Here is a 16,503-nt window from a genome sequence, read left to right as displayed (position 1 = left end):
AGCATGTAAGTTAGTTTAGTACTGGATACATTAAAGATTTACAACATAAAAACTTCGAATGAATATATTATACAACAAAACGCGTTCGTACAATACAATACTTCATATCTTGTCTAAGTTAAGATAAATACATCCTTGTAATCTGAAATCACCATGCTGCGAGTACGAACGAGCTCTTGCTGAAATATCCATCTGTCTGCTATCTTGACGTCCAACCTGATATCTGAAACAAATAAGGATTGGGATGAGACATAATGTCTCAGTGAGTTCCCCTAAATCCTAGGCTATAGGAAACCTCAGGGGAAACCTACGGTCACCACGTGTCTAAAATACAACCTGATAGTTGATTATACGTGTGTGGTTATTCTTTCCTAGACGGTAGTGCATGCTAGACCCGTCATAGGTTCATCTTACTTGTTATAGGCTTCACTTCTTATACGTGCCATGGCGGTTAAGGGGAATCTAAAACCGCATTGCCAAGAATACGCTCTACATATCGAGGCCCTAACATAACATAATCATGACACGATTCTAAACCGGACGATTAGGGGAAAACCTAAGATCGTCATCGGTATCATGTTCTTTACTTGTTCTATACATGACTTATACTTGTCTTATAGCATCTAATGCTTTTGCTCTTAACTTGATCATACATGAAATCATTATTGCATATCATGAACATAATCATGAACATAACATACATGGTCGTGCATAAGTTCATTCATTAGGTTAGCGTTGAACAAACAGTTATTATCTAGATTCATTTTACGGAGAGCCCCGGGTGGAGTAACCCCGAGAACAATCCCATACATGACCGATGTACGTACATCGGACTCCCTCGGTGTCGTGCGGGTCCCTTACGGCTTGAACTGTTCCCCTTGAGTCAAGAACCTCCCGTATCCCCCTGATGTGGATAACAAGAGACACAAACACCTACATCTTGTTTACTCGGTGATATGCGGGTCCCTTACAGCTTGAATCGTTTTCATTATGAGAACCCCTTGTATCCCCCTGGCGTGGATTGCAAGAGACATGCCACCTACATTATATTAATCATGGTCTTGTCGTTCATGTAGGTTAAACCTAATCATGCTTACATGTTTACCTCGGAACCTTAATCGATCCGATTAGCGGTAAATTCATACTTGTTCATGCATGTACATTCTTAATCATGGTGGAGAGATTAACTAATCAAACCACGACTTAACATGCTTGCTATATCATTCTAGTTCATGTGAGAAGAGGATATACTTCGCGTATTAACATTCTAGGAATTCTTAATAACATGCTAGTTCCTTGCTTACAAAATTGCTAGTATCCAAGCTTGGTTCATCACTTAAACAACTTGGAAGAATTGTTCTTATAGAGAGGAAAAGATGAAAGGAGTTTCTAGAGAGGTGAAGGAGAGATTCAAACAAAATCCAAGCTTGCATACTTCTCTATGATCTTGAAGAAACATAGGTTTAAGCCTTACCACTTGAGGAAGAAGATTTGCAAACGATTGATGGAGAGAAAGAGAGGAAGAGGGCGATGGGTTAGAGAGAAGGGAGAGCAAACTCTTTCTCTCAACCCTAGAGAGAGAAAGCAAATGAAAAATGAATAATTTTGGGACCCAATATCCAAATAAATATCTCTTTAGCGTGCAATTACCATAATGCCCTTGCCTCAAGCGTATTTAATACGACACTGATACTTTATCCGTAAATAGCTGACATCACATAAAATATTTCCATTAACTTACTTTCCATGAATTTAATTCCTCTTGCACGATTAACGGGTAATATACCGATACTGACAAGCGGTGTAACAGCCCGGTGGGCCCCTCGCAAGGCACTGCACCCACCGCACTGCACTGTTACTCACAAGCTTAATCACTAGCCCCCTCACCATACTAGTGTTTTTGCCTCCCGTGGGAATCGAACCTAGTACCTGGGGATAAGTACTACTTCAATGCATTCCCACTACCAATTGAGCTAGTAGCTCAATTGGTAGTGGGAATGCATTGAAGTAGTACTTATCCCCAGGTACTAGGTTCGATTCCCACGGGAGGCAAAAACACTAGTATGGTGAGGGGGCTAGTGATTAAGCTTGTGAGTAACAGTGCAGTGCGGTGGGTGCAGTGCCTTGCGAGGGGCCCACCGGGCTGTTACAGGCGGGATATTACATTTAGCCTTTTAAAAATTAATAAGAAATGCCCTTAGACAAGTCAAAAACCCAAGATGCTATTTTCCCGTTTTAGATAGTCAAGCCAAGATGCTATTTTGTATTTTGTCTCTAATAATTTTTTGAGCAAATTGAGCAAGATGCTATTTTGTATTTTGTCTCTAATAATTTTTTGAGCAAATTGAGATTTGTCGTTTTCTGTCTCTAATAATTTTTTGAACAAATTGAGATTTGTCGTTTTTGTCTTGAATTTTTTTCCTTACAAGAGCAAGTTGTTAATCCACAAATCAAAGATAAGTAAAGAAAATAATTTACTGTAAAGTCTTCGATAGTATAACCTCCCTTAGCTATTGCTACCTCTCGTCAAATATAAGTAAAGAAAATAATATACTGTAAAACCTTTCATTGTATAGCCTCCCTTAACTATTGTTACCCACGGCCGTCCCTGGGGAGGTGCAAACAGCTCTATAGAATTGGGCCTCCCCAATTTTGGGGGTCCAAAATATTTTTTTTATGTACAATGCACTAAAAATATAATATATATACTCATAGCATTACAATGTTAACAAAATGGAAAGTGCGCCCCATTGGTATTTCTTGGTAATGTTATGCATGCAAGGTGCCATCAGTTCAACTCTCAGCGATGGCAGTTTATGCATGCAAGGTGCCATCAGTTCAACTCTCAGCGATGGCAGTTTTTCATGCTTTTTTTAATTGTATTTTTTCCAGCATGATAGGATCTCTTTTGGGCCTAAGGCAGTGTTCAACTCTCAGCGATGGCAGTTTTTCATGCTTTTTTTAATTGTATTTTTTCCAGCATGATAGGATCTCTTTTGGGCCTAATTTTTTTCTTGTTAACACTCATAATTTTTGGCATATACTTGTCGTATAAAATTGCAAAGTTCTAAAAATAAAATAAAAAAGACAAACATTATAATAAGAGTTTTATTTTTCTCTTCTATTTTTTTTAGAGGCCTAATTTTACTAAGAGAGCCGGGCCTCCAAATTTACAGGGGACGGCCCTGCTGTTACCTCTGGTCAAACATAAGTAAAGAAAATAATATATTGTAAAGCCTTCGAAAGTACAACCTCCCTTAACTACCATTACCTCTGGTCAAATATAAGTAAAGAAAATAATATATTTTAAAGCCTTTGATAGTATCACTCCCTTAACTACTGTTATCTCTGGTAATATAAGTAAAGAAAATAATATATTTGATTTAAATTTAAAAAGTCTTTGTAATTTGATCATGATAGATAAGTTTTTTGGCAAATGCTAAGTTGTACCCTCAAGGGCACATGTTAAAGAATTTATTATGGAAATATATGTATTAAAAATCGTGCATTTAACTTCTTTAAAGTTAAAATATTATGTTTTGTAGGTTCCTTAACATGTGTCCTAGCACAGGTTAGCATGACCCAAATTTTTTTTTACTTATATTTGAAATCAACCTAGTATTATCTATATGCATGATCTCTAGTCTTTGTGAACGTAAGTCTTTTTTAACAAAATACATTTAATAATGCAAAGTCGTGAATTTAAATCCACAAATTTGGCAGCTAGGTTCCTAAGAATAAAACAAAATTATGAAATTCTACATTCTATGTATATTAGAGTTAAAAACGAATTTCCTCACAAAAACTGAAAGCCATTTTTCTGATTCTAACATGAATATTCAAGTCCTGTACTTTACCTATATATATTAGAGTTAAAAACGAATGTCATCACAAAAGCTGAAAGCCATTTTTCTGCTTCTAACATGGATATTCAAACCCTATACTTTACATCCATTTTGTCCCTTTTCATTTTCATTTTAATAGTAAATAAAATAGTGACCAAGAAATCCAACTCCTCAACTCCAAATTTACCACCAGGTCCATTGAAGCTACCTATCATAGGAAACATACACAACCTCATTGGTTCACTTCCTCATCATAGGCTAAGAGATTTATCAACAAAATATGGACCCTTAATGCATCTAAAGCTTGGAGAGGTATCTACTATTGTGGTTTCATCAGCAGAATATGCTAAAGAAGTGTTGAAAACACATGATCTTGTATTTGCATCAAGGCCTGCTATCCAAGCTTCAAAGATAATGAGTTATAATTCTATAGGTATGTCTTTTGCACCTTATGGTGATTATTGGAGACAACTTAGGAAAATTTGTGCACTAGAACTTTTAAGTTCAAAACGTGTTCAATCTTTTCAACCAATTCGAAGCGAAGAGATGACTAATCTAATCAAGTGGATAGCTTCAAAAGAAGGGTCTGAAATTAATCTCACCAAAGAAGTGTTTTCAAGAATATTTTTAATCACTTCAAGGGTAGCCTTTGGGAAGGAGTGCAAGGATAATAAAAAATTCGTATCATTGGTATGGGAGTCCACCAGAGCTGCTGGAGGTTTTAATTTGGGAGATTTGTACCCTTCTTATAAATGGCTTCAAAACATATCTGGGTTGAAGCCTAAGCTAGAAAAGTTACACAAACAAACCGACCTTATATTGCAAAACATTCTTGATGAACATAGGTTGGTTAATAAATCAAAGGCTATTGAAGATCATAGTGAAGAAGTGGCAGAAGATCTTGTAGATGTGCTATTGAAGCAGGATTGTTTAAGTGATGATAGTGTCAAGACTGTGATCTTGGTAAGAATAAGCACTTAATTTTATTTTTTTGTAGGAGAAAAAGTTGTTTCTATTTATTTATCGTTTTTAAAGTTTAATTTAATATTAATTTTTGTTTTGTAATTAATACCCTTGAATCTATGGTAGAAAAAGAATAGTTGTAGTGATATAACAAATAATTATTAATATATTATTATAGAAAAAAGACAAATAATTTCATCAAATTAAGTAATAAATGAAAAGTGAGCTAGTAATATCATTGTGGACAATAAAAAAACAGTCACATTTATTGTTGGAAATTTAGGTCTTAATAAAAACAGATTTCATAAAACATGTTCAACAATTATGAATCAATAGCGGAAGCAAACAAGACATTGAACATGATTATGATCGGATCTACGACATGTTTGATTTATCAAGAATATTAAAAATTAGGGTATTAGGAATACCTGGATAAAGCTTTCATGGCAATCCTCTCAACAACAACGATAAAGAAAGAGAGGAGATAATGATCTTGAAATAAACAACAACGTTAGCGGCGGCTGATTTGGTTCTTCCTCAACCGGTACCTTTATGCTTCAAGTTCTCTTCAGATGGGGAGAAGAGAGAGTTTGCCGTGTACGGTGTATTAGGGACCATAGCCTCTTTTATATTGGATGGCCATTAGGGTTTCCCATTATTCCGTTAATGGGCCATCCAGACATCCACTCATTGAGTCCATATCAACTAATTAAATATTTAATTAATTATCCAATTAGAAATCTAATAGCCTTATTACTTAATTTGATCACTAATCAATTAAGGCTCACAATTGATAAATAACTAATATAATTATTATTACGATATTTGCCCACATAATGATATTGGAATATTATTAAATAATAAAATATTCTAACAATCTCCCACTTGGGCTACATATCTTAATAATTATATCAGAATTCTTTAGGCGCGCAACTGAATGCTATTTATCTTTAGATTTCAACTTTACAATCTGGTCCACCTCATACATTAATAATGGGACCACCGCGGCTGTCGTCACTGACGTATAACGTGACGGAACCCCGACGACCACCATATCAATGCACTTGATGACATAGATTGATATGGATGAATGGCATGGAAATTTCATGTAATGTGATCTCTAAATCATGCCTATTTCCAACTGATCCAACTGAAAACTTTAGTGAGATCAAACTGAAGTTTGCAAATTTAGTATTTGCACAAAATGATACAGAAATGGTTATAACAAAATAACCTCATGAACTTTATTTCTGTAGAAAATCAAAACATAAAGTTTGTATCGATACTAAAACAAAAGTATAGAACATAAAATAAAAGAGACTCCCACTAATCCAAGACATCCTTAATGACAACAACCACATGAAAGATCTTATGTGTCATGTCTTTGATTAGTGGTATAGCTAGCATAAAGTTTGTATCTATGTGTTCTATCATTTATCAACAAAGGTAATGAACCTTATAAACTTTGTTATCAAATAAATATACAACTGAATTATGTCACTATATAACTTGAGTGGTATTTCAATACCTTTAACAATATACAACCAAGTGACATAAATACTTACAGTAATTTTCTTAGTTGGATGTGTATTATATACAAACATCCAAAAGCACTACCACAATTTTAAGCTTTAATAGCGCCAATTCAATAGCACTTTCTTAAAAACGCTATTAAAAATAAAACACACGAGTGTTACTTAGCGCTTTCGTGAAAACGCTATTATTTGAGTACAGTTAGATAGCGCTTTGCACAAACGCTATTAGTTACTACACCTTAGTTAGCGCTTTTAAGAAAGTGCTATTGTTGCCCTTGAAGAAAAAAAGGTCATCTTCGCTTAAATTACTTTCACTTTCCCTTATAACTCACAAAACACAGTTTCGGCCTTTCACTCACCAAACCCAGAAACACAAACACTCAAAAATACAACTCCACCTACATCTTGCAACTCCAAATCCAGAAACCCAAAAATCCAATCTTCGTTCTCACTTCAGAAATCCAAACCCAATAATCCCTACCCAAAAGTCTAATCTTCATTCATCGTCAACCAACCAAACTTCCTTCTCACTCACAGACTCCGAAATTGCTATCCGCTTTCTCAATCACCGTCACTCACAAACCCCCGTCACTCACAAACTCGTCAATCCTTCTCACTCACCGTCACTCACAAACTCAATGGACCTAGAAATCCTAAAACAGAAATCAATTGAACTTAGAATTCGATTGAACCTAGGTGAACTCAATGCTTGTCCTAGAATTCGATTGAACCTAGAATTCAATCAATTGGTTGATGATTGAACCTAGAAAACTACAAACTTCGATTGAACCCTCGTCACCCACCTATTAAAATTTGGGGTAATTTTTTTTTTCAATTGGGTATTGTTTTTTTTTGTTGATTTATTTTATGATTTTGTGTTTCATCATGGGTTACGATGATCTGTATTTTAATATGACATTTTGCTTGGTTTCTTTCTAGTTGTGTTATTTTATTAACCTGTGCTTAGCTACTAATTACAGCCTTATTGTGTGCCTCTTTTTTATATTAGTAGCGTTACTGTGTCAGTGTCGTGTGTCTCATGTTTATATCAGATTTCATGCTTCATAGGATGTGTAGGCATATTAGTGACTGTGTTAAATGGACTGCATAAGTAGTGATATTTGTGGGAGATGAATTTGAATTGAGCTTTTTTTGTTGTCTTTATTTTTCCTTGTATCAGGAGAATACAAGTTGTTAGTAGTAATTACTTACATAAGTTGTTGTTTATTGTAGTGTTATGTAAGCCTCTGTTGTCAATATCCGTTGTAGCGTTCGCGATTGCACTAGAGTGGAGCGGTAGTTGTCTGCCCCAAACGCGTTCGAGCATCCCAGATGAGTGTAGTGGTTGTACTGGCCATCATCGCGGGGAGAAATGCATTGTGATTTGTGGTGGAGGCGGAGCAAAGCGGCCATGAACCCTATAACCAAGCTGTTGCATGAGCGTTTTCCTGCGACGAACAAAAGACTTGTCATATTTATGTAAGCACAAATTAGCATCAGATTTTTATCACATGTTTTGATGAGTTTCAAATGCGTGATTTGCTGAGTTAGTTTGAACCTATTATTTGAGATTTGCTTCATGTTTAATGTCTAATATCTTAGACTTTAGGTCATGAAAGGTAGTAACTCCTTTACCTCCACATGTTACTTTTCTTGATGGTAAATTGAGAGTTCTATGAGCCATACTGTTTGGTAATTTTTAGTTTTATTTAACATGTTTTCTTTTAACTAATGAAAATTTGAGATGAACACTAGGAATGAGTGTTTATATGTCTTATGTTCTGTTCATTTATGACTCTGGAAACTTTTGGTAGTTCTATTTTCACATTTATTCAATTTGGGAACTCGTTAGATAGATGCTACTTCATAAGGCAATAGCTTGGATTCCATCACCACTAATAATATCATTATACTTTAAAGTCATTTGAATTATTATTTCTTACCTATCTTTACAAATTCTTAGTTTAGTATTAGTTAGAATGGATGAATACTATGATTTGCATTGAAAGAAATATGGCAGGGACATGAACCAATTTAGTAGAACTAACAAAATAAAGAATCCAAATTCAAATCCTTTTGAAGCCACTAACATGCAGTTCTTTAATTCTCTTTAAAGGTAATTTATTCTGGTGTATACCAAGGAGGCGATTTCATAATGTACATGTGATTGGCAGGGTATCATAATGGACCTTACATATTCACTTTAGGCACTAATATTCATATAAGACTTTATAGATTTTCTTGTTAAGAAAAAAGAGAAGTTTATTTGTTTTTCTATGTTGAAAAATGTTTCAGATTCTTTGGGTAGTAAACCATAGAAAATTGATAGCATTGTTGGATATTCGAATTCGAATTTGCCGCTGCTGTATGATAAATTGATATCACCATGGATACTGGAATTTGTGGCTGCTATGATGTTTCAGATTATAGTAAATTGATAGCTTTTTTTTTCAGTCTTTAACCAACACAAAGTTATGCTATATGATATGATATCATCCTTTGTTATATTTAGCTCATGTTTGGAACCAATAACAACTTGCTAATACATGTCAATTTGAATTAACCATGTCTACTTAAAATAATTAGAATGTAAATGGTACACTTACTTAACAGCTTTGTTGTGGTTTCAAATGACTTGAAGACATGTAAATGGGTAGGTGGGGGAGTGTTTTTGCAGCTTTGTTAGATACTACTTATTATAATACCTTAAAGTTTAGCTAGTTAATTTTTGTTTCCATTTTCAAAGTATAATTGTACGTGGTGCTCATTTAGTTTAGATCAAACTAAGTACTAATGTAAATATATTTATATTTATTTGAGTCATGTCGATATATGCAGTTTTTAGATTTCAGTCAGGGGGTGATGTTTTTAGTGACCTATATCTTTTTATAGGACTTAGCATCAATGTATATGCATTACTACTATTGAATTGAGTCAAACTTTGGTAATAAGTCTATATGATGTGTTTTTAGTTCTAAAATTTCTTTGATGTGAATTTGGGACAATAATGAAGTGCTCTACAATTGGTTTTTTTTCTTTTTTTTGCTTGATACATTGTACCGAATTTGGTTTCAAGTTCAACTAATAAAGGCAAAAGTCATACCACACTTGAACTTTAGTACCCCATAATTATGAAGGAATTTGAATTCTTTGCACTTGGTAAGTTGAAATTGTTGAATAAACATCATGCACCTGATCATGTTTAAGTTCAATAGATCAAAAATTTTAAATTAAAATTTGAGTCATCTGATCTATATCCAAAGAATTCAACCAATTATTGTGCAACACTGTCAAAGCATAGTTGCCACATACGTAGTTGATCTAGAATAAATGTTTGATGCACCGTATTTTTGCAGACAATTACTGTCGTTAATGTGCTTTATTCAGTGTTGTTGTGAGATTAAGTCTGGTCAGTCGCTCACAACTGTACCACTGAATTATGTTCCCTGATCCATTAGTTTATATATGTCAAAGGATCATCAATTAACCCATTCAACATGTGTGCAGATACAACTTAACTTATTGGATTTGGTCAATCACTTTCACAACAGAGGCTTGTATCGTTCCATTTTTTTAAGGTATGTCCCAAATACTAGCTCAATTGTTACTCACACAACTGTTTTAAGTTTGTATGGCAAAGACTGATTCCCTCTATTTCGACTTGAGTTTTGAGGGACTAACTTTTTTTCACTTATATGATCAGCTTGATGATTAAAAGCAACCAAGATAGTTCAACTAGCTTTCAAGTCCCCTAAGATAGTTCCTTGGAGCTTAAGAAATAGGTGGGATAACTGTTTGTTTTTGTTGAATAGCTTCAGATTTCAGGTTACTCATATATATATAGAGAGGGTAACAAATGTGCAGACATATTAGCTAACATTGGTCTTGCTTTATCCTCACATTTCTGGTACAATGATTTGCCTCCTCAGATTTTGGTAGAATTTGCTAGGAACAAGACTTTTCCCAAACTTTAGATTCTCTTAGTACTTTTTGGAGGGTTTTGGTCTTATGTCCCCCCTCATCTTCATCTTTATTTTGTACTTTTATCTTTTTATGGAATGAATTCTGAAGATAGTAATCTCTCTGATTACATCTTCATTGCTTTAAAAAAAAAATTGTGGCTGCTTTTAGGAGCTTTTTTTTATTGGCAATTGTGGATTGACTAGTATTATGACATTCATAATTAAGTTTATGATTAATTTGTAATGAGATTATCATGAATGTAATTTGCTATATTCATATTTCAGTATCTCATTATAACGTTTAATTATAGCATTTTTGGTTACAAATTTTTAAAAAAAAAATACGCAACTTTTATTAGCGCTTTTAGTAAAACGCTAAGAAACCCCTATTTGAGTAGAAAGGCTACGATAGCGCTTCTCAGAAAGTGCTAAGAAACAACTGTTAGAAAAGCTACTTTAATAGCACTAGAATAAGGCTATATTAGCGCTTTTCTGAAAGCGCTATTGTCGTGTTGCTATTTAATAGCGTTTGGAAAGCGCTATTATAGGCTTCTGACCTTTTATAGCGGGGGCTTTCTTAGCGCTTGAGAAGCGCTATTAAGAGCCAAAATGAGTGCTATTAAAGGGGGTATTTTGTAGTAGTGAAGCAAGAGTCTGACACATTAATGATCTCCAAATTGTCAGATTTCTAATGTGAGTAATAACTCTCCTGTTCTCTTTAATAATCCTTATGGTTGCCTTTTCAACAATTCAAACTTTGAATTGCTCAAGTATTTGCCAAACAATCTTATTATATACGTTATTTCCAAATGTGTATAATAAAATCATACATAAAAATCCTATAGGCAAAGTGTAGGAAAATACTTAAATTTCTGAATTTATAAATTTCCTAATGGGCAATATTTGAGACTGAAAAGTCATCCAAAAATTATGTCATTTTATTTTCAACTTTATTGATATAACTCTTTTGTGATATCCAAATAATATCTTAAGAAGAATCTCTAAGTATTGAAATGTCTAATACAAAAGAGGTGTCCCCAGGATCTTTCATCACTAACTTTTGTTAGAGATTTCCTTGGTTTCACATAACAAACATATATCATTGTTAACTAAATAAAATAAAATTGACATATTAAACTATGAATATAGACTTACTCCCACTGAATTTGCTAAATCCACAATTGTCCATAATATTATCTCAAAACCAAATGAGATAATTGCTTTATGTGAATATGTAGTAACTATAAAGAGACAAATTTCTTAACTCATAAGTGGATTTCATGACTTTGCAAAACATTTTGTATCTATTGACACAAAAGTTTTCTTAAGTTGCAGCATATTGTATCATTAATGTTACCATTGAGAAACAATGTATTGACATCCATCTTATGTAGCTTCAAAACTATAACAAGCAAACTAGTGTCATGACTAGTGTCCTAATAGAGTCTTTCAATTACACTAAATATAATTTCTCTTTCAAGTCAATTCTTTATGACACTAGAAGCCCTAGTTCTTGAGGGTGTTGAGTTTGAACTATATGAATTAATTTCTTATCTTGATTGAGAGAAAGAACAATAATGTTCTCATGAGGATCCAAATATACTATAATAATAGTAACTATATGAATTAGTTTAAAACTAATTCTTCCTCATTCAATTTTGTTCTATTACCATATCTCTCCCCCAAACTCAATATCCTCAAGAAATCTTAACAATTTATGTCTCAAAATTTCCTTAATTTGTCGGACGAAAACTTATAGTATTCAAAACCGTAAACAATATAGAATGTCACAAGTCATAACTGAATTGACTTCAATAATTGAACTTAAAAGACACATTGAATCATCATAAAATAAAATTAAATTTAAAATAGCTCGATTCATTCAAAGGGAAATTAAAACAAAAATCAATCCAAGTAATGATTCACCAAATTGTCTTTTAAATACAAAGATAATTCATTAATGACAATCTAAAAACATTTCAAAAAATGAATAAAGAAATACCTATTGACTTTGTCCATTCTAAATTGATATATCTTTCAACATCATTGGACATAAATCAGTCAAGACTATCTTTCTTTATTTGCCCTTATCTTTTGAGGTATTTTCCGAATGAGCACTATTTTATTTTCTCTTGCTTTAGCCTTTCCTTATTTGCACACTTTATGAATTGATCATTTAAATGATCATTTCTAACTGTAACAGTTATAAACTTAATTGTACAAAAATAATAAATACTGAATTCTCGAACAAGTCATATGATAGTCGAAATTACTGAATTTTCGAACAAGTCATATGATAGTCAAAATTATAGTGTCTTAGCAAGATTAAATATTTACATAATGTGCTCCTAACATTTTCTTTGCCTAATAACCTTAATGAAATACCCATTCTCCAATGAGAGCTTGTCTTTCTCTATATTGCTTTAAAAACACTTTAAGCAAAGAAAATATGACAAAAAATTTGTCATCTTAAATAACACCTCTAATACATATGATATTTTTGCTTTATGATCTCACATGACCTATGAGATTTGGTGTATACTTACTGTCAAACTTAATTCTCACATTAGTTGTTGAATTTGTGAGAGAATGTGAGTTTCACCAACCTTATTTAAGGTCTAGATCCAAGAATAATGTTAATGTTCTTTAAATCCTATATTAGAATTTAACTCAAATTAGCAGATACATAAACTATATTAGTTTAAAAAGAACAAGAGTAGCTAAAGTACTCACCAAAATACCTAGTGCACCATCAATATTAAGTCTTTAAACAATAATATCAATTGCTAGTGGTATTTTACAGCAATGATCAAACAAGGACAATTTACTTTGACAAAGAATAAATTCTTATAATTGTCATATGTTTATCATAATATATGTGAATGTAAACTCTTAAATATTTAAATAAGTTTAAACCAACACAACATCATCACACATGTCAGTAAAATATTAAAGAAACGTGCTACTTTATTTGTAAATAAAAGACCTTAACAAGATACCAAACGCACCATTAAAACACAATCTTTAGATTGCTAAGAATTAACTGCAAGCGGTACTCTCAATGCAATGATCAAATATTGGTGATAAGTCCTGTCAAATAATAGTCACATTTGGGCATCCTATTACCCACATGGATAATTACGTTATAATCACCACATATTTACCCTCGCAAGTGCATAATTATCCGGCCAAGTTGCGCCTTCCTTGAGGCCGAACAACAACTCGCATGAATAATTTTACACTACATCTTTTGTAAGCTTAATTGAAATCAATTTACACAACAGAGGTTACTAAGGCAACATTATTGTTTCAACTGACTCAACTAATTTTACTAGACAATTTTAATATATATTAAATGGGGTGATAAATCCTGTCAAATAATAGTCACCTTCAGGTATCCTATTATTCACATGGAAAATTACTTTATAATCACCACACATTTACTACCATATGTATGCAACTATCCGGTCAAATTGTGCCTTCCTTGGAGCCGACGACAACTCACATGGACAATTTATACTACGTCTTTTGTAAGTTCAGTTGAATCAAATCTACGCAACATAGGTTACTTTGGCAACATGTTGTTTCAACCAAAACAACCGCAATTACTAGACATTTCACAGCAAATTAAATGGGAATGGTCTTAAATTTACAAGGCACTACCGACATAATGTAGGCTGAATTAGTTCATTATGTTGCTAAGTAACCATAAGGTCACTCGACAACCCTTAAGTGTGGAGACAAATTCACGAATTTGAAAGAAGATGAAAGTCACAAATCACACCAATGTGTGTATGACAATACTTAAGTGTAAAGACAAATTCACGAATTTGAAAGAAGATGCAAGTCACAAATCACACCAATGTGTGTATGACAATACATTTACATATATTGCATAAAAAACAACAACAAACATAGCATGAAATATATTCAAAATGCATGATAAGACAAAATATTATTGTAGAAAACTTAATAACAATAAACTCTAACATCAGAATCATGCTATAAGCCAAATATTCAATTTTGAAACAGAAGAAAATTGAATCTTATATACCAAAAGTATTCATGCTACAATTGATTCACACAAGTACCAAATATTTTGAAAATATTGCATTAATTATTTGTTTAAAAGGCAATAATTTTGGTTATCATATACTATTTGGCTATATATATTTGGAATATTTGTGTGAAAAGCAATGATTTTGGTTATCATATGCTATTTGGCTAAATACTTTTCGATTTGATAATGATTTGATATTTGCCCACATAATGATATTGGAATATTATTAAATAATAAAATATTCCAACATTTATATCTTCCTTTAGTAAAGAAGTAGTTTATGATATCCTTACTTTTATCAACTTGCTAAATTTTCTCAACGTAAATTATTAAGAAAAAAATAAATGTATAAATTATGTTTCTTGGTGTTGAATCAATCTTATTTTTTTAATTTTTAACTAATTGGCCTATGAATATTATTTGGGTTTTATTTTTTCGTAGATGCTATTCAAATCAATTTAACTAACATATATTTTTGAAAAGAAAAAAAAAATCTAGGGTTAAATATGTTTTTGATCCCTATAAATATACCAACTTTTCGTTTTAGTCCCTCTAAAATTTTCCTTCAGCTTTTAGTCCCCCCAAAATTTTCCATCTTCACTTTTGGTCCCTCTTTTAAAGTAAACTCATATCTAGAATTATTATTTTTTAACAAAATTTTGCAGAAAAATTCATAATATTATAAGGATCACTCCCAAAAAAAATTAGATTTTTTTAACAAAACATGAATTTAATATGAATTTTTATATTTTTGACGGTTAAAAATTCATATTTAATTTATGTTTTGTTAAAAAATTCTAACTTTTTTTGGGAAAGATTTTTACAATATTCTACACATTTCTGGACAATTTCATTTAAAAAATACAAAAATTAACTCAAAAATAGGGACCAAAAGTAGTGATTGGAAATTTTATAGGGATTAAAAGTTGAAGGAAAATTTTAGAGGGACTAAAATGAAAAGTTGGTATATTTATAGGGACCAAAAACATATTTAACCCAAAAATCTAACCAGCTAGATCTCCTGATATTTTTTTAGGATATGTATGGAGGTGGGAGTGAGACATCAGCTTCTACCATAATATGGGCAATGGCAGAGATGATTAAAAATCCAAGAATAATGAAAAAGCTACAAGCTGAGGTAAGAGAGGTATTTGATAAAGAAAGAAAACCCAATGAAAGTGACATGGATAAATTAAAATATTTAAAATATGTTGTGAAAGAGACATTGAGGCTACACCCTCCTGGTGCATTTTTGCTGCCAAGGGAGTGTGGACAAGCATGTGAAATAAATGGTTATGATATTCCTTTCAAAAGTAAAGTGATAGTGAATGCTTGGGCCATTGGAAGAGATCCAAATCATTGGGATGACCCAGAAAAATTTTATCCGGAAAGGTTCATTGAAAATTGTGTAGATTATTACAAAGGTAATAATTTTGAGTTCGTTCCGTTTGGCAGCGGCAGAAGAATGTGTCCAGGGGTCACATTTGGATTGGTCAATGTTGAGTTTTCACTTGCATTGTTGATGTACCACTTCGATTGGAAACTTCCCAATGCTATGAAAAAAGAAGATTTAGACATGAGTGAGAGTTTTGGAACAGCTGTTATAAGGAAAAATGACTTACACCTTATTCCCTTCGCTTATCATCCATAGTCTACTCCTCGTGTTAATTGGAAGTGAAATTTAATTCACAAAATCTTTTGATTGATAACAATATTGTGTAGTTATGATCATAATACCAAAGGATCGAATAATTATTGCAAGGCATCGAGGGAGATCTTATATATGGGAAGGTTGTGATCATCTATCTGGAAAAGAATAAAAATATATGTTAAAAACAAGAGCTAAGAAGAAATAAATTTTCCTCCAAAGTATAGTTTTGTTCACCCCCTTTTTTTATTCCTTTATAAGAAGAGAATTATGTATTTATGTGTTTGGCAATATTTTAAATATTTGAAATAAATCTATTATTGTAATTGCAATCAAATTGTGGGACAATTCGTCTCAACATCTAATATATCAACTATTTTCTGTGCAATGTAAATCATTTTGTTTTTCAAAAAAAAAAAAAAAACTTTGTCATGTTCGTTCTTACAAATCATCCCAAAGATCCCAAATTAATGTATTTTCCTCAAATTCA

General features: G+C 32.4%; 1 protein-coding gene across 1 annotated transcript; it reads left to right on the top strand.

Moving 5' to 3' along the window:
* Positions 1-3,771: 3,771 nt before the first annotated feature.
* LOC146938551 (cytochrome P450 71D9-like) lies at positions 3,772-16,288 on the top strand. Its single transcript, XM_085752500.1, has 2 exons — positions 3,772-4,808; positions 15,402-16,288. Exons 1-2 carry the CDS (start codon positions 3,924-3,926, stop codon positions 16,014-16,016), a joined length of 1,500 nt encoding a protein of 499 aa, XP_085608626.1. The 5' UTR covers positions 3,772-3,923; the 3' UTR covers positions 16,017-16,288.
* The last annotated feature ends 215 nt before the right edge of the window (positions 16,289-16,503 follow it).

The sequence above is a fragment of the Medicago sativa genome, chromosome 3 (assembly GCF_051527215.1).
Source record: "Medicago sativa cultivar Bolivia chromosome 3, Bolivia_mono, whole genome shotgun sequence".
In the NCBI taxonomy this organism is placed as follows: Eukaryota; Viridiplantae; Streptophyta; class Magnoliopsida; order Fabales; family Fabaceae; genus Medicago; species Medicago sativa.
Note: the sequence above shows the minus strand (reverse complement) of the source record. Positions and strands in the feature narration are given on the sequence as shown.

Excerpts from the sequence above, each read along its gene's own strand:
- LOC146938551 (XM_085752500.1), top strand. The coding sequence starts at position 3,924 with ATGGATATTCAAACCCTATACTTTACATCCATTTTGTCCCTTTTCATT. Across the intron at positions 4,809-15,401 it reads GTGTCAAGACTGTGATCTTG|GATATGTATGGAGGTGGGAG; the intron begins GTAAGAATAAGC and ends ATATTTTTTTAG.